Source organism: Cervus elaphus, chromosome 16 (genome assembly GCF_910594005.1).
Source record: "Cervus elaphus chromosome 16, mCerEla1.1, whole genome shotgun sequence".
Taxonomy (NCBI): Eukaryota; Metazoa; Chordata; class Mammalia; order Artiodactyla; family Cervidae; genus Cervus; species Cervus elaphus.
The window spans coordinates 2,892,115-2,912,453 of NC_057830.1; the positions used below are offsets into that span (position 1 = coordinate 2,892,115).

The window sequence follows — 20,339 nt, forward strand, 5'->3', positions numbered from 1 at the left end:
GACCTTAGGATAGAGAATTAAAAGTTCCCATTGTCAAAGGAAGCCAGGCACAAAAAGTGTACATCCTATAATTCCTGGTATGTGAAACTCTAGAAAAGGCAAATCTTTAATGCTAGAAAGCAGACCACGGTTTCCTACATAAAAAAACAATCTTATGGTTTCCTTGGCGGGGGGGGGGGGGGGGGGGGGGGAGGGACAAATCAGGAGTATGGGATTAACACATTCAGACGAAAATACAGAAAATAGCTAAGCCGCAAGGACCTACTGTGTAGCACAGGGACTTCTACCCAATATCTTGTAACAACCTATGAAGGGATATAATCGGAAAAACAAAACAAAAAGGAATGACTACGTTGTGTACCTGAAACTAACCCAATACTGTAAATTGACTATACTTCAAAAAAAAAAAAAAGATAAAAATTTTAAAGATTCTTCATTTCCATAACCACATTTCCAGGGTTCAATAGCCACACATGGCCAGTGGCTGCTCCATTGGACAGTGCTAATTCAGAATATTTCCGTCATCCTAGTTCTTTCGCAGAGCACTGTTCTATACCTTGGTTGTGGTGGTGGTTACCTGGGTATATTTGCCAAAACATATCAGAATGTGTACTTAGATTGGGTGCATTGTACTGTATGTAAATTATATCTCAGTAAAACTGATTTAAAATAAAATCCTATTCACAAGGAGCTCAGTCGAATTGAGGAGACAGGCAAGTTGGTGGATGATTATAGAGCTGTGTTAGTGCCATAAGTAAGACCAGGGTACTCTGGAAGTTCGAGATGGTGGCCCAGAACATTCTCTTAAACTATGGGTGGGGAAACTCTGGGAATTAGGCCGAGAAGGGGAAGGAAAAGGATTCTAGATTCTTCAGAAGCACTGGCACATAGAGTTCCTTTGGGAGAGTTAGGAAAAGATACCCCTTCTTCGGAACGGACTCGGCGTGGGAAGAGGCGCCCACACCTCACAGAAGAGCACGGACTGGACTTCCAGCCCTGCCCGTCCTCGGCTGGGCGTCCTCAGCAGGGTGCCCCCTGCGCAGTGACCTGCGGCTTGCAGACAGAGGGAAGGCACTTGCGGAGACAGAGGTCCTTTCCACTCATCCCTGTGAGGGGACAGGTCCTACAGCCACTTCCTTGGGGTCCTCCTTCATAGGCCCTGACCCGTTCTCTTACTAGGGATTCACCACATTTAAGGGAGAAGCGACGTGTACCACCCCATCCTGCAAATCATGATCAAGACATCGAGATTCTTTTAATCTGCAAAACGTCCAAAAGCTTGACTAGCTCAGTTATCTGTCTTTGCCTACAGCTGTTGCTGTTTTACATATTCAAGTGTGCAGCTGGGAAGAATGCTTGGAAGCTCTCCCTGGTACCTTAGGACACTTTCCCCAGAGTCTGGGTTTAGCTGCATGGGGATCTGGCCATGGTACTGAGCATGATCAATTTAGGCAGGGAAATCTTGATTTGAGATGCCTTCTGTAAGTTTCACACACACACACACACACACACACACACACACACACACAATTCAGGAGCACCAGCTTCTGGCAACTAGAAAACTTCAGGTCCAAGTTTCTTCCTCTGTGACTAGCTTACCATGTGACCTTGAAAAAATCAGTTCTTGTCTCTTGAGACTCAGTTTCCTTATTCATAGAGGACAGCAAACTTGTTAGAATTATGAGACAGCATCAAGGAAATGGACATGAGCTTTGTAAATGGTGCTGCATCAAACATCGGTCTTATTTTATTTCTGGCATGTACAGGTTTCTACTCTGCTTTGCAGGGCATACATCTTGCTCATAAAACACCTTCACCCCTACCTCTCAGTCGGAACGACTCATCTATTCTCTCTGTGCCCCTAGAATCTTACTCTTATTATTCTTATACTAACGAAGTATTCAAGATGTTTTACTTGGGTTTATAATACTTAGCTGCATTTTAACCAGCTTAGCAACTGCAGAGATAACAGCAATTCAGTGAGAGACACCGTGGCATGGTTTTCAAAAGCCTGGGCTGTAGAATAAGATTTGGGTTCAGCTCCCAGCTCCACCACTTAGCTGCCATGCGACCAGACAAATCCCTCTCCTTTCTAAGCCTCAGTTGTGTCAAGTGTAAAACTGGACCATAATCGGTCCCTGTTTCACATGGTTACTGTGAGGATTGAATGTAAAGTTTTAATATAGCGCCTGGCACAGACAAAGAGCTCAGTGCATGGTCGTTAACACTCATCATTTATGGAATGTTGGAGCTGAGGGGAGCCTCAATGTCTAAATCTAATGCGCTGAATTTACAGATAAGAAAAGAAGCCCAGAGAGGTGCACTGGCAGATCTAAGGCCATACGGTGCTGTTATGTATTACCCTCTGGAGCCCAATAATCTGCATGCTATCCCCTTGATACTGAGTGTTTCTCACTCCTCTTCCCATCTGGGGAAAAAAATCGACTTGAGTTAATTTGACAGACTGGCCTCGAGCACAGTGCACAGCTCGGGGCCAGGCTTCTGTCCCAGAGGATGGCACTGGCGCCGGGAGCCAGCATCCTACGGGACGATGGGGGGCACCAATCAGGAACGGGTCAAGGACTGCCGCTGGTGAGGGCTGCTGGGAAGAGAGCCGTGAGCAAGGGGGCAGGTGACGGGCCAGGAATACTGCTGACCTGGGGACCAGACAGACCTGGGTTCGAATCTTGGCACACCTCTGTGTTCAAAGGGCGACCTGGTCAAATCTAGGACAGTTTGTGTAACCAAAGAAATAATGATGGTAATATATTCTAACCCACAAGGTAAAACAAATATCCATGAGTCCATCCTGATTTAAATAAACAAACTGGATAAATGGGGGAGAAGAGAAAGCGCTTCCTCACAGTAGAACTCCAGTGAGTAAAAAGAGAAGGGATGGTGAAAACAGGACAGCATCAATGGGCAAAGTATGCTGTGATATGTTGGGTAAGAATTATCAGTGGGTACCTAAATAAGTTGGTAAAAATTTGATGAAAAATGGGATAGTTACATAGTTTCAAATATCACCATGATTTTTATTAACTATAAAAAATAGCAATTTTATCACAGAGAATCCTCACAGATATCACCTTACCCAAGAAAACAGAGTTAACAGCAGCAACTGAAGAGACACATTAACATCGTCGACCTCCTGGGCTTCCCAGGTGGTGCGGTAAAGAATCCATCGTTTCTGGTGCAGATGATAAAGAATCCATCTGCCGATGCAGAAGACGCAGGAAATGCAAGCTCAACCCTGGGTCAGGAAGACCCCCTGGAGAAGGAAATGGCAGCCCACTCCAGTATTTTTGCCGGGAAAATCCCATGGACAGAGGAGCCCGATGGGCTACAGTCCATGGGGTCGTGAAGAGTCAGACACAAACGGAGCGACTGAGAACGCACACACACCTCCTGGTACCTGAGGAAGGCCCAGCATCACTTGTGTGGCACTTTTGCCAAAAGAGCACAACCTCAATTCTATCACGAGGAAGCACCACACGAACCCAGACCACTGGGAGGAACCTTCCTGAAGTGTCAGCATCATGAAAGACATGGACAGAGCAACACGGAATGCTGGATGGCTCCTGGGCCAAAAAACGGCATTAATGGGAAAACTGATTAAATTTAAATAAAGTCTGTAGTGAATCGTATCAATGTAATTTCTTATTTTTGACAATTCTATCATGCTTATGTAAAATATTAGTATTTTAGGAAGCTGGGTGAAGGTTATACAAGGAAATCTCTGTACTCTTTGCAACTTTTTCTAAGATTGAAATTATTTCTAAATGAAAAGCGAAGAGAAAGAGAGAGAGAAAGGAAGAAAGTGTGGCTGTTGGCAAATCTCTTCCCTTCCCTGAGCTTTACTTTCCTAACCTGAAGAGCAAGACAGTCATCCTGATCTACTTACAGTGTTGTAAGGATAAAATGAAACAGTGCAAAGTAGCAGTGTGCATGTACTGATGCAATAAAAACTCATTTTTGCTGTTAGTCATGGCAGCTCCTGTGTCTTGAGGGTTCTACCCTAATGAGAAACATCTGGCTGCAAGTGACTTCCTCCCAGCCATTCGATATGACCTTGCCCAAGGAAATAATAATGCCAGCTTTGTGGCTGGGTGGCGGTCGTCAAGGAGATGGCGCCAGATAGCCCAAACAGCTGGTGGTAGTGACGTCACCTCCAGGCTTGGCAGAAAGAAAGGCCATGGTGAGACAGAGACGGGGCAAAGGGCTTCGTCCCTGACCATGAAAACAGGAAAAACAACTTCCTACATAGCCCATCTTTTGTGCAATTGATTCTATTTTCAGTTCCCAGGTTCACTAAAGGGTTTTTAGCACACAAGCCAGGAATATGGCCATTTGCTGAACAGGGAGTAGATTCATCGTAAGGAGAACCTCTCCCTGGCTCTTTCTTCTTTAGAGTTTCCAGAGTATCTAATGTAACCGTGTGAGCTCAGCATGGTCTCTCCCAATTTACCAAAGGAAAATCAAGGAGGAGCCAGGGAAAGAGACCCAGGTCCCGGGATGAGTTGGACGACCTCCCAGAGTCAGGATCCCGGCGCCTAGACGTCCGGTCCCGAGCTGCCCACACCTAGATTGATCTCGGGGCCACCTGGAAGCAGGTATCTAAGCTGTAGAGGCTGGTGGACATACCCCTGAAATAGTACTGTCTAAATGCAGACCTCACCTCTTAATCCCAGATTCTAAAGTGGAGAGAAACAAATAAGAGAGGACAGGCTTCCTGAAACAACTAGAGTTTTCAGGAAGGTTCAGAGGGACTTGGGCTCAAATCCCAGGTTTACCACTTACCAGCAGGGAGACCTTAAGAAAGTTATTTTTATCTCTTTCAGCTTCAATCTTCTCATCTGTAAGTGAAACGGGGATAATAGTAGCACCTATCTGGAGGGTGGTTGTGAATGTTAGATGCAGTAGCGTTTGTGATGTACCTAGCACAAGTGTCGTGTAAGAAACGTCAAAATGTACACAACCTCTTCCTTCTTTCCGTTCTCAAGAGCTTTCATCTGCTGGATGGAAAGTTAGTTCCTTCATTCGGGAAGTAATGATTTATAACTCAGCCCTCCACATTGGAACAGAGCTGGTTGTGCATTAGAAGCTTTGAAATCGACACAAAGAAATCTCTAGATCTGTGAGGTCTTGAGACAGCCATCCAGTCCAGTCCTCCCATTTTACAGCTGGAGGAACTGAGGCCCAGGAGAGGAACGGTCTGCCGAAAATCACAGGGAGTCAGTGACGGAGTCACAGCAGGAATCCTGACAACCGTTTCTCTGCTTTTGGACACACTCATCTTACTGAACTGTTGGTTCCAGGGGATCGAGGACCGCCCCTTCCCTGTGTGCCAGCTGGTTCCTGCCCACTCTCTTTCAGGCTGTTATTTTATTGCTGATTCTGGGGGTGGCTGAAGATCTGGGGATGGAAGAGGGATGGGGCAGTGATTTGTCGCCTTCTAAGGGGTGTGTGTGTGTGAGAGAGAGAGAGAGACAGCTGGGGTGGGGGGAGAGGGAGAGAGATGGGATTACCACTGACTAGGTAGTAAAGGAATCTGAGGTCATTTCCACATTGGCACAAAAACCTTGCAGGATAAGATGCAAACTATTATATATAGAATGGATAAAACAACAAAGTCCTACTGTATAGCACTGGGAACTATTCAATACCCTGTGATAAACTATATGGAAAAGAATCTGAGAAAGAATATTACACACACACACACACACACACACACACGCATGCTCAGTTGTGTCTGACTCTTTGTGACTCCATGGGCTGTATAGCCCGCTGGGCTCCTCTGTACACGGAATTTCCCAGGCAAGAATACTGGAGTGGGCTGCCATGTCCTCCTCCAGGGGATCTTCCCGACCCAGGGATTGAGCTGTGTCTCTTGTGTCTCCTGCATTGCAGGTGGATTCTTGGCCACTGCACCACCAGGGATGCCCATATACATACATACATATACACATATACATATATATGTAAATATATATCTGGGCTTCCCTGGTAGCTCAGATGGTAAAGAATCTGCCTGCAATGCAGAAGACCTGGGTTTGATCCCTGGGTTGGGGAGAGCCCTTGGAGAAGGAGACATATACACATGTACATACATATATTCAACTGAATCACTTTGCTGTACAACAGAAATTAACACAGCATTGTAAATAAATGATACTTCAATAAAATGAAGAAACCTTGCAGGATAATATTAGCCTCATTTTCCATATTGAGTGAACCATTCATCAACATATATATTTAAACCCCTGCTGGGTGGCAGGCACAGTGCTGGGTGTTGGAGATACAGGCTGAACAATTCCAAACAGTCTCTGCTCTCACAGAGCTTCCAGTCTAGTGCTGAAGACATTAAAAAATTATATACAAAAGTATGGAATTGCAAAATGTGGTAAGTGCCACAAAGGGGTAAAAAATACAGATTGCTCAGAATACAAGAAAGGGTTTGATGTAGATCAGAGTATTACAGAGGCCTCTTTTGGAAAGAATGAGGAAACTGAGGCTGAAGGAGGACGGTACATCTACCCAGTCACTCATCTTTTCAAGTTATTTTTTACCCGGCTCTCTGAACTCTCCTGACCGTCTGCAGAGGAAGGTAGGAACACCGAGATGAGGAGAAGGTTGCTTTCATAGGTCCTGCTCCAGTGCATGAAAGTGAAAAGTGAAAGTGAAGTCGCTCAGTCATGTCCGACTCTTCGCGACCCCATGGACTGCAGCCCACCAGGCTCCTCCGTCCATGGGATTTCCCAGGCAAGAGTACTGGAGTGGGTTGCCATTGCCTTCTCCGTTTCACAGGTCAAGCTCTGCCAAAAAAGATCTAGTGATTGCTGTGTGCTTTAAGAAAGGCGGCCAGGGTTAGCAGAGAGCTCGGATATACTGATAGTCCGCAGGAGCCACGGTCTGTCCAGTCGACAGACTTCCGGTGCATGGAGTTAGGCGAGTCTTTCCTCTCATTTGCCCTCAGTATACTGATCCCAGGGGCATTATTCGAGCCCTACAGGTAATAAAAGCTCACTAGGTGGGAGGCTGGAGAGGGAGTGTCCCTGACCACTAGGCTCATAGGGATGCGCTTATCTATTTCAAACCAAGTGTGCAGATTACTCGAGTGGGGATTTTTCTAAAGCGAGTCCCGCAACCGATTAACGGAGTTTCAGTTCAAGGCGGAAGCCTTTGGGATGCCCAGACCCTAAGGTTCGGAGTACACGTTTGGTTAGGAGTTATGAGGATCCCAAGCGGTAGGTGCTGAATTCCCATCTCCCGCTTAAATTAACGGCCCAAATCTGGTTCGGCCCTCAACAAAGATGGCGTCTGCGCTAGCCTCGGCCCGCGTGCCCTCACGAAAAATGGCGGCCCACCTCTCTTTCTTTTGATCTTGCCGGTACAAGTGCAGACGCTCTGCCCTTAGTTAAGATGGCGTCCCGCCAGCGCTTCCCTGCCCGGTCTCCTGGCCAGGCCGGTCGGCTTCACCGCGCGCGCTTCGGTGACCCCGCCTCGTTTCCGTAGGAAGAAGCGCCGGGAAAGATGGCGGCCGCTGCGGTTTGAATTCCAGCGGCGCCGCCGGAGTCCGAACAAGAGCTGGGTTGGAGGGGGCGGGGACCTGGGGAGCCGGGCGGGTCGCGATCCCGTGGGGGAAGCAGTGGCGCCGTCGCTAGACACCAGCGCCAACTCCTCCTCGGCGTCCACGATGGACTCGGTGTTGGAAGAAGACGTCACCCTCCCCGGGACGCGTAGCGGCTGCAGGTGCGGCCCAGGCTTTGTGGGTTCGCGGTAACCGGGCCGGGGTTCCCATGGATGGGGGTTTGCTCCATCCGAGACTCGAGGTTTGCTCCTGAGGGGGTTTGAGGGTTCCTGACGTGGGGAGTGCGTGAGATGGATTTCTTCGGCGGCAATCTCTTTGGGGACCCGCCCAGTGATAGCTGAGTGTAGGTGGTTGAGGGTCCCGAGCTGCGTCGCCCCCATGTCTCCTATTTCGGGACATACTTTGAAGAGGAGATGAGGGCCAGGTAAGGGGTTCTCTGAAAGAGAGGGAGATGGAACGTCTTGGAGTGTGCAGTTAGTGAGGGCTGGTTGAGGGGCGGGGACCTTGAGGGTACTTGATGGCTCATTGTGGTTTGGGGGTTTGCTTTCGTTGTTGGGAGTGTAGTTGGTTTGTCCAGACTTTGCTTATGGGTCCCTTAGTGGCCACCAAGACTCAGGCCATGGGGTGCAGTGGTTAAGAACCTTGGCTGGAGTTGAACGGAGCTGATTCGAGTCCAGTTCTTTAACTAAATAGCTGTGTGACTTTGATGAGATGACTTAATCTACGTTCCCATCTGTTAAATGGGGCTGGGTGGAATATCCACCCAGCAGAGTTGGGGTGAGGATTAGAGGAGAAGATGCCCCCCCCCCCCCCCCCCCCCCGCCCCCAGCAATCTGCTTGGCAGGTGTAGAGCCTGGCGTGTCATCAGTGCTTTAAAAATGATTTGGTCCCGCCATTTCCACCACCACCGCTGTCGTGGTCATCAACAACAGGAGTACACATCGGGAGAATGGCTGAATGAACCTGTCCCAGGAGGCAGTTGGAGTCTACACTGCTGGGGGGTTGGGGGTCTCTCTTGGGAGGAAGGCCTGAAAAAGCCCTGCCCTGCTGTAGGGTTGGACCCCTTTGCTTGTCCTGGGCTCCTGGTTGGGGAGAGGGTAGAAGGACTCAGAGGAGATCCCAGAGAACCTGTGGCATTTATCCAGCTCTGCTAGGAACAGGCTGCCTCTTTTGGTCAACAGATCCTAACTGAAAGGGTGATATGTTATTTGTTGTGTGCATATCTGGATGCTTTTAAGAGTAAAATGGACACAATTAATATTTATTCCTGAGCAGCAGGCATAAACAGGTCCTGTCTTGGGCAAACCTGGACAAATGGTTGCTCTGTTTATTGAGAGCCTAACAGAGAAACCATTTAAACGGATGACAGAGGATGAGATGGTTGGATGGCATCATCGACTCAATGAACATGCATTTGAGCAAACTCTTGAGAGATGGTGAAGGACAGGGAGGCCTGGTGTGCTGTAGTCCATGGGGGTCACAAAGAGTCGGACATGACTTAGCGACCGAACAGTTTTATCAGACACAGAGTAAGGCCCTTTGAAGCTCCTGCTAGTTGAATCCTGAAGTAATTTGTGACGTTTCTTTCTCATCATCTTTCTGCCACTGCCTGGATATATTGTGGCTTCCCTGATAGCTCAGTTGGTAAGTGATATATAACCCCTCACCCGGATTGTCCTAGTTTCCTTCACACCTCTGATAGCCTTTTATACTACAGCTCAAAAGCTCGTTTTAAAAATACAACTCTGGTCGTCACAGCCTGCTGCTTTATACGTCTAATGCTTTTCATTGCCATTGAGGCAAAGTCTGTTATTACTCAGGGCTTCCCAGGTGGCTCAGTGGCAAAGAATCTGCCAGCCAACGCAGGAGACTCAAGAGATATGGGTTTGATCCCTGGGTGGGGAAGATCTCCTGGAGTAGGAAATGGTTAACCCACTCCAGTATTCTTGCCTATGAAAATTCCATGGACAGAGGAGCCTGGAGGCCTGCAGTCATTGGGGTTGCAAAGAGTCGGGCACATTACTCTCTCAGGCAGCTTTACACATCCCAGTACCAGTTTTGGAACCTTGTTCAGTCACTCACTTGTGTCCAACTCTTTGAGACCCCACGGATGCAGCACACCAAGCTTCCCTGTCCCTCACCACCTCCGGGAGCTTGCTCAAACTCATGTCCATTGAGTTAGTGATGCCATCCAACCATCTCGTCCTCTGTCGTCCCCTTATTCTCCTGCCTTCAGCATCAGGGTCTTTTCTGATGAGTTGGCTCTTTGCATCAGGTGACCAGAGTATTGGAGCTTCAGCCTAGACCTAGCTGGGTTTCCATCCCAATTCTGACACTTAACAATCGTGTGACCTTGGGCAAGTCACCCTCTGTGAGCCTCAGTTTTCATCATCTGTAAAATGGATGAGTCTAAAAGAGCTTAGCCCAATGTCTGACCCAGAGTAGCAACTCAACAAAACATCAGATATTTTCCTTGCCCTCCGCTCCCGCCTTTGCTGGTAACCCTGGTGCTGCATACATTCCTGCGCTAATCTCTTACCTACTCGAGGCTCCCCCTGGCTCCTTTCTGGCCTCAGGGTCAAGCTCTTTCATGTGGCTTCTGAGCTCCTTTGTCCTGTGGCCCCGCGTACCTCGCTGGGCGCCTGTCTCCCCTCTCCCTTCCCTGCCCCCTCTCCCAGCCTGTCACCCTGCTGGCTGCCGAACTGTCATGAGTGATCTGCCTTGTTCCTTCCGCTGCTGGGCCTGGGTGCTTGCTGTGCCTGCCGCCTGGATCGCCCTCCTCTGCTTTGCCTTAATATTTTTCAGGTCTCAATTTAGATGTCACTGCCAGGAATCCTTCGCTGACATCCCGTCTCCACACCTGGGCCCTCTGTTCTCCTTTAGTCCTCCATCACTGAGGCATTCACAGCACTTATTGACGTCACTGAATTTTCTCTTTTTTTTTTGACCACATCATGCGGGATCTTAGTTCACTGGCCAAAGATACAAACCCAAATCCCCTGCAGTGGAAGCTCGGAGTCTTAACCACTGGAACTGCCAGGGAAGTCCCAGAACTTCATTGAATGTTATCGACTAATGCAGTCCAATCAGTATATAATTTGAGCCACGTATGTAATTTAAAATTTTCTAATAGCCACATTAAAAGTGTAAAAAGAAACTGCTGAAGTTAATGTTAATAATGTTTGATTTAACCTAATATTTCCATATATTATCATTCTAACTTGTAAACAAATAAATATTAATGAGATATTTTGCTTTCTATCTGATCTTACTGAGTCTTTGAAGTCCGGTATTTGCTTTACACTTAGTGCCCTCCTCAGTCTAGAGGAGCCGCATCTCAGGTGCTCACCAGGTCCACACACTGGCCGCTGCAGGCGCAGCTGGTAACTGGTCTGGCTCCCAGGTTCGACTCTGACCTGCGTGAGACCCGGGGCTGCGTCGTGACCATCTTTGTAGTGCGACTTCCTAGCTGGTATCTGGCTCACGCTAGGGGCTCAGTACCTGTCTGTGAATTCACTGAATGATCAGTGGTCTGGTGAGGTGACGGGTTTATCCACGTTTTCCAGGTGAGGACACTGAGGTTCAGAGAGGTGAAGTGAACACTCCGAGGTCCCACCAAAAAGTCCATGATCAAGCCAGGATTTAAAGTCCAGGCCTACATATTCCAAAGCCTGGCTCTCGGTGCCCTATCCTGCCTTCCAGCTAGTTCTCTGAACCATTTCTGAGAGGACTCTTGGAGGATTTTGCGGCACTGCTGTGGGCTTGAACTGGCTCTGAAAGAGTCAGCGTCTCCATCAGGTGGTCAGAGTGGAGGAGAAAAACCCCTGGAACACGAGGACTCTTTTTATGCTGATATGGATACTCTTCTGCTTGGTAATTTCCAGGCCTCGGTTTTGGAGACCGAACTGAAGTCCGATTTGCCCGTGGCCTTCAGTTGAATTAGGTCAGTGTGAGTTATTCTCTCCAAGCTTGTTCACCTGGGTGTACCCCGGGAGCTCCGGCTCTGTGAGGCTTCGGCCCGGATCCCGGTTCCTGGGGCCCCGGCTGACCTGAGGCCCTCCATTAGTTCCCGCCCGATGGTGTTGAAAGGACCTGGGCTGTGTGTGCAGGACGCCTGCGTCAGAATCCTGCTTCAGCGGGGTGCTAGCCGTGTTGCTGGAGGTTTTCACGTAACTGTCCTAATCCTCAGTTTCTCTTCAGCGACGGTCTCTGGTTGGTGGGGTGACTTTGTGGACGAAGCACAGTTGTATGTTTTAAGCACCTGGAGCCGATGGGGGTACATTCGGTGTGGGCTGGTTTTTGTTTAGCTGTTAACGTGTTGTACCATTTTCTGGACAAAGTCCTCTGTGCCCGCTGCCCTGGGCTCACGCCTTTGTTTTCATGCCCCGGATTCTGCCTCTGCCTGTGAGTTTCCAGAGGCCTGGCCCAGGCCTGTTCATCTGTGGGTTCCTTGAGCACATGGCCATTAAGTGCCTGCTGCCTGGCTGGGGGCAGACCGAAAAAAAAGTCTCCTGTAAGTTTGTACCGTTTGTACTTTCTCAGGCAAAGAATGCCTTCGTGGATTTTGTAGAAGGAGATTGAGAAAGAGGATGGTGGAATGAAATTTCTGGTGAAGGCTTGAAAGCCTGATCCAAGGCCGACCTGGGGCTAGAGGTGCCGCCAGGCCGTGAGGTTTGAGGAGACGCTCCCGGTCGCCGGGGTTAGCTCAGCAAGGGCAGGGAGTGTGCCTGGCTTCTTCCCGACTGGATCTCTAGAAAGAACAATGTCTGGTACGTAGCAGAGGCTCAGCAGTTATTTGCTGAATGAATCAATATTGTTCAATCTCTATTTGAAAAGATAAATACCATGAGTATAGGCTCCGTATTTAGTAGTGAAATGCCGCTTTGTAATCACTGTGTGGAAAAGTGCACAACGGTGTAAATGGGACAAGCTTGTTGGAACACAGTTTGGCATTAAAAATGTGTCTTGTGTTTTTTTAACAGCTTTACTGAAATCTGATTTATATGCCATAAAGTTTACTCATTTGAAATATCCTATTCAGTGTTTTTTTTTTTTTTAGTATATCTACAGAGTTGTGCAATCATCACCATAATCTTAATTTTAGAACATTTTCATCATCCAGAAAGCCCTGTGCCCATTAGCATTTACTTCCAGTCTTAGCGGGCTGCTGTAACAGAAAGGTAGACTGGGTAACTCACAACCTGCGAGCAGGCTCAGTGTCCAGCCCTGCACCCCTCGGCCTGTAGCCCGCCAGGCTTCTCTGTCCATGGAGTTTTCCAGGCAAGGGTACTGGAGCAGGTTGCCATTTTCTCCGCCAGGGGATCTTCCTGACCCAGGGATTGAACCCACGTCTCTTGTGCCTCCTGCATTGGCAGACGGACTCTTTACCACTAGCACCACCTGGGAGGCCCGTGATTGACAACGGAACTTGGTTTCTCACGGTTCCCGCGTCTGGAAGTCTGGGATCAGGGTGCCAGTGCGGGCAGGTTCCGGTGAGGACCTCCTTCTCACCGTATCCTCCCGTGGTGGAGAGCAAAGAGAGGAAGAAGGAGCTCCGGAAACGCTCACAGGCCCCAGCCCCACTCCTGAGGGCTCCACCGTCTCCACCTCATCTGCTCTTAATCGCCTCCCCAAGGCTCACCTCCTAATACCATCCGTCAGGTGGGGGCTGGGTTTTCTCATATGAATTCCAGGGGACACTTCAGTCTACCACACCCCCCGTTTCCACCCCCTGCCCCCTTGCTGCACCCTAGGCAACCACAGTCTGCTTTTTGTCTATAGATTTGCGTGTTCTGGACGTTTCATGAAAATGAGATATTACAATATGTGGACTTTCGTGAGGCCTCCGTGTTGTAGCCTGTATTAGCACTTCATTCCTTTCTGTGACCGGGTGATCTGTGGTAAACACGCACCAGTTTTTGTTTATTCATTCATTGGTTGCTGATATTTAGGTTCTTTCTGCTTTTCTGGCTCTTTTGCTATAAACATATATTTGTGTACAAGTTTTTTGTGGACATAAGTTTTCCTTTCTCTGGGAGTAGGGTTGCTGAGTCGTGTGGTAGCTCTGTATATTTAACGTGTTGAGGAACTGCTCAACTGTCTTCCAAAGTGGCTGCACCACCTCACACTCTCAGCGTCCTACACTCTGTGAGGATCCTTATTTCTCCATTGCCTTGCCAGCACTTACCATTGTCTGTCTTTTATTGTGGCCATCCTGTGGGATGTGGCATGCTGTTTCATTGTGGTACTGATTTGCATTTCCCTAACAGCTGACCGTGTGGGACATTTTTTTCATGTACTTACTAGCCACTTGTATATTTTCAAATCTTTCACCCATTGAGAAAATGTAAATGTATTTAGATACAGCAATTCCACTTCTGGTTATCTATCGAAAAATCATGCTGGTGTACAATGAGACCTGTGTAAGGAGATACAGCATTGTTTGTGAAAGGAACAACGTGGAAACAGGTTGAGTTGCCTACACGTTACCTGGTAAATAACACATCCTTTTCACAGGTCTCTTTCAACTGTGACCCATTGTCATCTCATGACATTCAGTTTAGTAGGTCAGAACCAGAATTAAACATAAAAGAAGAATGGAACAGAGCAGAAGGCACTTGCAGAATGAAGGATAATGTATTTCCTTCTGTTGGTTGGTGTCAGTGAAGTTTGAAAAACATGGCTGTAGAATGCTTCGTGGGAGTTAAACACGCTGACGTAGATCTATCTGTACTGTCATGAAAACATCTTTAGGACACATTCAGTGAAGAAAAGACGCTGCAGAATAGTATGTACACGCACACATAGAGAAAGCTCGGGAATGTCTTACTGTCAAGAGTGGTTACTTCTTCCAGGAGACCAAGAGGAGAGTAATAGTCAAGAAGAACTCGAAGCTCTCGTCCGGCTCTTTTGTATTTTTTTTTTCTTTTTTTTTCTTTTGTATTTATATGTAGTTTTCTGTCATTAAGAACAAATGACCTAGAGTGAAAGCAAGTTGTTGAAAGACAGTCTGGAGCCTACTGGGTGTGTGTTTTCCGAACTGGAAGTGCAATCTGACCCACGGCGCTTACACCACTTCGTTGGTGAAGCACGTCGGGGCCCTCGCGCGGACGGCCAGTGTTGGGTGCCGTGTGCAGACCCAGGGGAGTGCCCCTTTGGCAGTGGGTGGGCGAGGGGGTGCGGTGGTGAGGCGCAGGGGGTGTTGGTTCATCTGCCCGCGGGGCTGGAGGCCCTGCCTCGGGGCACTGGGCCCTCACCGCAGCCCTTGCGGAGGTGTGGGGGGCCTGGGTGGTACAGAGGCGGAGTGTGTGGGCTTTGCAGCCAGGCCGGCCTGGGTCTTTCAGCGTATTCACTCTGCCAGGCCTCCCTTTTCCTTGTTGGAAAAAATGGCAGCGTTGGAAAAGGACCACGGAGCCCAGGAGGGCTGCGGAGCGGAGGAGGCGCCAGGCCGCCGTCCCTGAGCGCGGGGCCGGTGGGCGCGGGCCCCCTGCAGTGGCGGCTGTGACTACGCTGCGTTCCGCAGGTGAGGACACTCCCTGACCGGGTGCTCCTGAGTAGGAGTCGGGGGCGGCCCGACACAGCTGTGTGCGTGGAATGGGCCCTGAGACACCTGGGTTTTGGCCTCAACTTTGCTACCCAACCCCGTGTGATTTGGAGCAAATGAGTTCCTTCCCTTCTGGGAACTTTGTCTCCCCCATCCACACCATGACAAAGTCCCATCCGAGCCTTCTTCCTTTGCCTACTTTTGATTTCGGTTGGGGACCCAGAAAGCCCCAACCTTAGGCCCAGAGTGAGTGACCGGAATGGGTACCTAAAGCTGAAGGCTTGAAGCTGGAGGTGTGGCTGGAACTGCCTGGGAGCACTGATGCTCGAGGGTCACGACATTTCAGAGCGGGGTAGGCAGAGCCCACGGGGAGGTTTGACGGGAACCAGGCTGGAGTTTGTGCTTTAAAGAGCGGTTTCTTCTAAGAGCTGCAGTGTCAAACGTCACGTTTCATACTTTGCCTGTTGGATACTCAATTCTTTGGCTTTGCCTGCCACCTGGTTTTCTGCCGTGATTGATCTTGGCTTGAGTCACTGATGGGCCGTTTCCTCCAGTGGTAGTGAATTAATGGCTGTGATGGAGAGAGGCCCAGACTTGGGGACGTAGAGACCAGAGTCGGCTGAGCTTCCCAGGAAGCTGTGTGTGTAGTTTTGGGGCCACTGGGCCACCAACTGCAAAGAGTGGTGTCTAACTTTTACAGTTTGTTTAGAAAATGGAGTTTGTCCTAGTGGTACTTATTGGAGGGAGTTGAGAATTATAAAAAATTAAAAAGGAGGAAAATACTGAATATCTCTCCTTTTCCTACAAATTATACTTTTTAATATTTCACTTGTTACGTATACTTATAGCCCCCAAGTTTGCAGGAAGGATTTGAGGTGACTTTAGTGTACATGTATTTTTTTTTGTCTTCCAATAATTGAAGGCATATCTTACTTAAGTTTGCTTTTTTTTTCCTCCAGTTATCCTCACAGCATACACATTTTATGTAATCATTTTCCTGATGCTGGAATTTTATGATATCTTAATTCTTTTGCTTGGTTCTGATGTTGAAGTTTCATTCCAACTCCAGAGTTTGATGATCAGACAAAATTGTCCTAGGAACAGGATGGATCTGTATTTAGAGGCCTGGAAAGAGCAAATTGCCAAGAAGTCAAGCTGAACTTCCATCAGCTCCTAGCTTACAGCTTGGGACAGGCAGGCATTGTTGGGTTTTAGACATAGAAGATTTGGATTCTGGACTTGGTTCTCTGACTAACTGCCATGAGACTGGCGAGGCCACCGAAATTATCTGGGCCTTAGAGCCTTCCTTTGTAAAATGCATAGACCTTCAGGGGATTGGCCACTTCTCATGAAGGTAGATCATTTACAAGTTACAGAGCATTGTAAGTTTCATGGCGACAAGGGTACTTTGCTCCCATTTATGGAATACTCACGGTATGCAGGGCACTTGCCAGACACTAGGTGTCTTGTTTAATCACCAGTTACTCCACGAAGTAGCTGCTGTTCCTTTACAGATGAGGAAGCGGGGCCGGGAGAGGTATGTGGCAGAACAGAATTCAGGGACCTGCGTTTTGCTGAACCACACCTCCTATCATGGTTTTCGTTTTCTGTCAGTGTCTCCACATCGTCACTGAACCTGCTTGTATAATTTAGCCAGTAAATCTTCTGGAATCAGTGAATTTTGCATTTTTGTCTGATATTCTTGAAGCATCCAAATGAGTACCTGATACTTTTAAGCTTGATTTTTAGTTGTGATAGGCATGTTGACAATGGTAATAGTAGCACTGACAAAAACACCAGTCGATGCCTCCTGCAGATCACTTCCTGTGTACTGGGTGTTCATATGCACTAACTTATTTAATCTTTACAGGTTGAGGGGTGGTGTCCCCGTGTAATCAGTTAATGAGCAGTGTGACTCAGGAGCATCAGTAGCTTACATTTGGCCGGGTGCCTCTGCGCCCAGCCCTTCGGTGGCCCACAGAACACTCGCTGTGTGAATGAATCCATGACCGAACACGCTCACTCAGCTGGTGAGCGTGAGAGCCACAGGTCAGCCCCGAGCCTGGGTCTCCCCTTCCGCACGGCCTGCCCTCGGGGTAGCTCCGCTGACTGTCGGGTGCAGGCCGGGGGTCCGGCCGCCTCTGCTGCTCAGACAGTGATTCCTCTTTGTCGCGCATGTTCTCTCCTAGTGGCCTTGCTCTGAGTGTGCCGGATGACGCGGACAGCATCAGCCCTGTTGCTGGTTTGGGAAACGGTGGTAAGTACGCAGAGTAAGAACAGGGGCCGTGGGTGCTGGGCCGTGAGGGCCGGGAGCCTTGAGCCGGGAGCCTGGGCTTGAGCTTCGATGGCTCCAAGGCCCAGCGCTCCCGGGCATGGCTTGGCTCCAAGGAAGGGTGCAGTATTTAATGTATGTATTGACCCGCTCCTCACCCCCTTTCGTAAGCACTAGGCTAGAGGGACGGATGTCCTTTGGGCCATCATACTTCATGAGTTTCATTTCTCACCAGCACGCTTGCATAGGGGCTTCAGCCAGTGTTTGCTGAACCGAACGACCAGGGGAGGTTGGATGTTGCGTCGGTGACTCGGTCAGGTTCAGAGGCTCCGTTGGTTCCTGCTCCCGAGCGGCTGGAGGCCCTGGAGGGCGGCTGTCCAAACCTGAGCGTGCCAAGGGTTTCCTGGCAGGCTGCTGGATTCCGTGTGCCGGCTGGGGCCCGGCATTCCTACATGGGCCTGCCCTTCGGAGACACATAGTTGGGTAGACCACAGGAGACGGCGCTGAGCAAATAAGCAGTCTGCTGGGCTGAAGCTGGATTAGGAGGAAACTGTTCTGCAGTTTGGGTTTTGCTAAGCCTTCCTCATCATTTCTGTTTCTGAAAGAGAGTGGATGCTCTCATCAATATCTGTGGAAGTGCTAATAATTCACCTTGTTGAAATATCTTAGAGACATTTTGACTGGTGTTTTTTTTCCCCCGTCTCCAAAGGGATGAGATTACGTGCAAAAAGAAGGAGTTTTTAGAGCAGACGACCTAAGTGTCACACGGTGAGAAGATGTTAATTTGGGGACCACCCTCAGGTTTTCCTTTAGAACCTGGCAACTTTAAGGCTACAGTCCAGCAGTTCTGGTTTCTCTGCCTTCTGCCCCCAGGCCGTTGGGACCAGAAAACTTGATTGGCCTGCTCCTTAATTCAGCCCGTAGTGGGCATCTGCTCCCTGCCAGGCTCTGGGCTCCGCAGGGGGTTCAGCCTGGAGCGTGGCTCCGATCATGCCTGGAAGGTAGACAGTTAAAGAATGGTCACAACAGGCCAGTGTAGCCAGCGGGGGAGTGAGGAGCTGGGAGAGGGGCTGAGAAGGAGGTTTACTCTCAGGAAGGAGCGGGGCGGCCGGACTGTCCCCAGCAGATGAGCTGGCCTGGAGGCCTGGAGAGTGGGGGGCCCTGGGCGGGGCTGCGGCCGCGGGTGACAGAGCCCGGCCGCTGAGCAGCGGGCAGGCGGCTGTGTGCCCTCCACCTGGCGCCCTGCCGGCTCCCGGGCCTCTTCTCTGCTGAGCCCCAAGCGCCGTGCCCTCGCCCTCCTCTGGCCTTCGCCCCCCTCTGCCTGCCGCCCCCTGCAGACTCAGCTCTGGCCCATGCTTCCCCGGCTCTCCCCAGGCTGCCTTCCATGCGCTCTCCTCTCTGAACCTTGCGTTTTCACTGCCTTTCATTGCATTTCTTCATGTTGGCCACTTAACGAGTGGCCTGCTTAACGAATCGGACTGCTGCTCACCCGCCTTCCTTGGCCTGGGCACCGTGACCTCTGGCCTGGACCCCCCCGCTTTCTCCTGCCTGCTGTCCTTGTTTCTCTCTCCGCGCCTTTCACAAAGATCTGTTCTCAGCAGCCAGAGGGAGCCTGTGGGAACCGAAGTCCCCCACGCTCCCCGTGAGCCCAGAATCCTCGTGTCCTGAGAGGCCCTCCTCAGCCTGTCGCCCAGCACCCTGCTCCCCTCCTTCTGCTGTGCCCCCTTCATTGCTCTCCCGTCCGTTGGCCTCTTGGCTGGTCCTCAGACGCCCTCGGCACTTGCCACCCCAGGCCCCTCTCTGTGGCTTCTCCGAGTCTGCCCAGAGGTCAGCCCTTCCTCAATTTAACCACCTTATTTGTTGGTTCGTTTTCTTCTCTTTGCCATGGTGTGCAGCATGCAGAATCTTAGTTCCCTGACCGGGAACCGAACCTGTGCCCCCTGCATCTTGTCCCTTGCATTGGGAGCGTGGATCTCAACCACTGGACTGCCAGGGAAATCCTTAACCACCTTATTTGAAACTACAGTCCTCACCCCGCCCTTGCTATTGGCATTTCCTGTCCTTACCCACTGTATTGCTCTCCACAGCATTTATCACCTTTGTACATACTCTGTAATCGCCTATCGTTTATTGTCTGTCTCTTCTTTCTAGACTGTCGGCTCTTTCTATTTGTTCTGTCTCTAGAATGGCCCCGAGCAGAGTAGGCCCCCGGCGCCCACTTGGGGGAAGAATGAATTCCTTCATTCACTCGGCACACGTCTTCTCAGCCCCTGAGGAGTGCCCAGCACTTGTGCCCGCGGAGCCGTTGCTCACACACCTCCGTCCTGCCCGCCGGATGCCCGGCTTTGACCGTTGCTCCTCTTTCTCCGCGGCTTCCCCAGCACCTCACCTGGTGCTTGGCGCGGAGGAGTGGTCTAATAAATGTTTGTGGAATTTGAGAAGCTGTGGAAGGATTTGGGTTTTGCCTTAGTCTGGAATCACTCTGAAGCAGGGATCGGCAGTTTCCGACCCGCAGCCTGCTTTTGAAAATGAACTTCTGTCGGAACGTGGCTTCTGGGCCTTTGAAGCGTCCGTGGCTGTTCTGTGTTGAGCGGTTGTCACAAATTGGAGGCTTTCTGGCGTCTGGCCGACAGAGCCTGAGATGTTTATTGTCTGCATTTTAAGAAAAAATGTGCCAACCCCTGCTGTCAAGTCAGACAGGCTTTGTTTCAAGTGCTGACGTAGGAAGATGACATCCCACCCAACAGAACAGATAAAGGGCCGGCAGGAGGAGTGGGTATCGTGGCAGTTCTGCTCTGCTTGCTGCATGCTTTCTTTGGGGCCATCTTCTGACACTTACGGGGGATTCCCTGGTGGCTAGACAGTAGAGAATATGCCTGCAGTGTGGGAGACCCGGGTTCGATTCCTGGGTCGGGAAGATCCCCTGGAGATGG

The 20,339-nt window shown here is 49.8% G+C and overlaps 1 protein-coding gene across 8 annotated transcripts in view; it reads left to right on the forward strand.

The window, feature by feature from the left end:
- The first annotated feature begins 7,519 nt into the window (after positions 1-7,519).
- Positions 7,520-20,339, forward strand: part of CDK5RAP2 (CDK5 regulatory subunit associated protein 2) — a 178,690-nt gene continuing 165,870 nt past the window's right edge. For 7 of the 8 annotated variants that reach the window (XM_043870667.1, XM_043870665.1, XM_043870673.1 and 4 more), the window contains exons 1-2: positions 7,520-7,752; positions 17,324-17,391. In XM_043870667.1, coding sequence (XP_043726602.1) covers positions 7,697-7,752; positions 17,324-17,391 — 124 coding nt within the window. In that variant the 5' untranslated portion in view covers positions 7,520-7,696. Of the gene's footprint in view, positions 7,753-17,004; positions 17,184-17,323; positions 17,392-20,339 lie in introns of all 8 variants that reach the window. The other variant, XM_043870666.1, reaches the window with a different exon arrangement.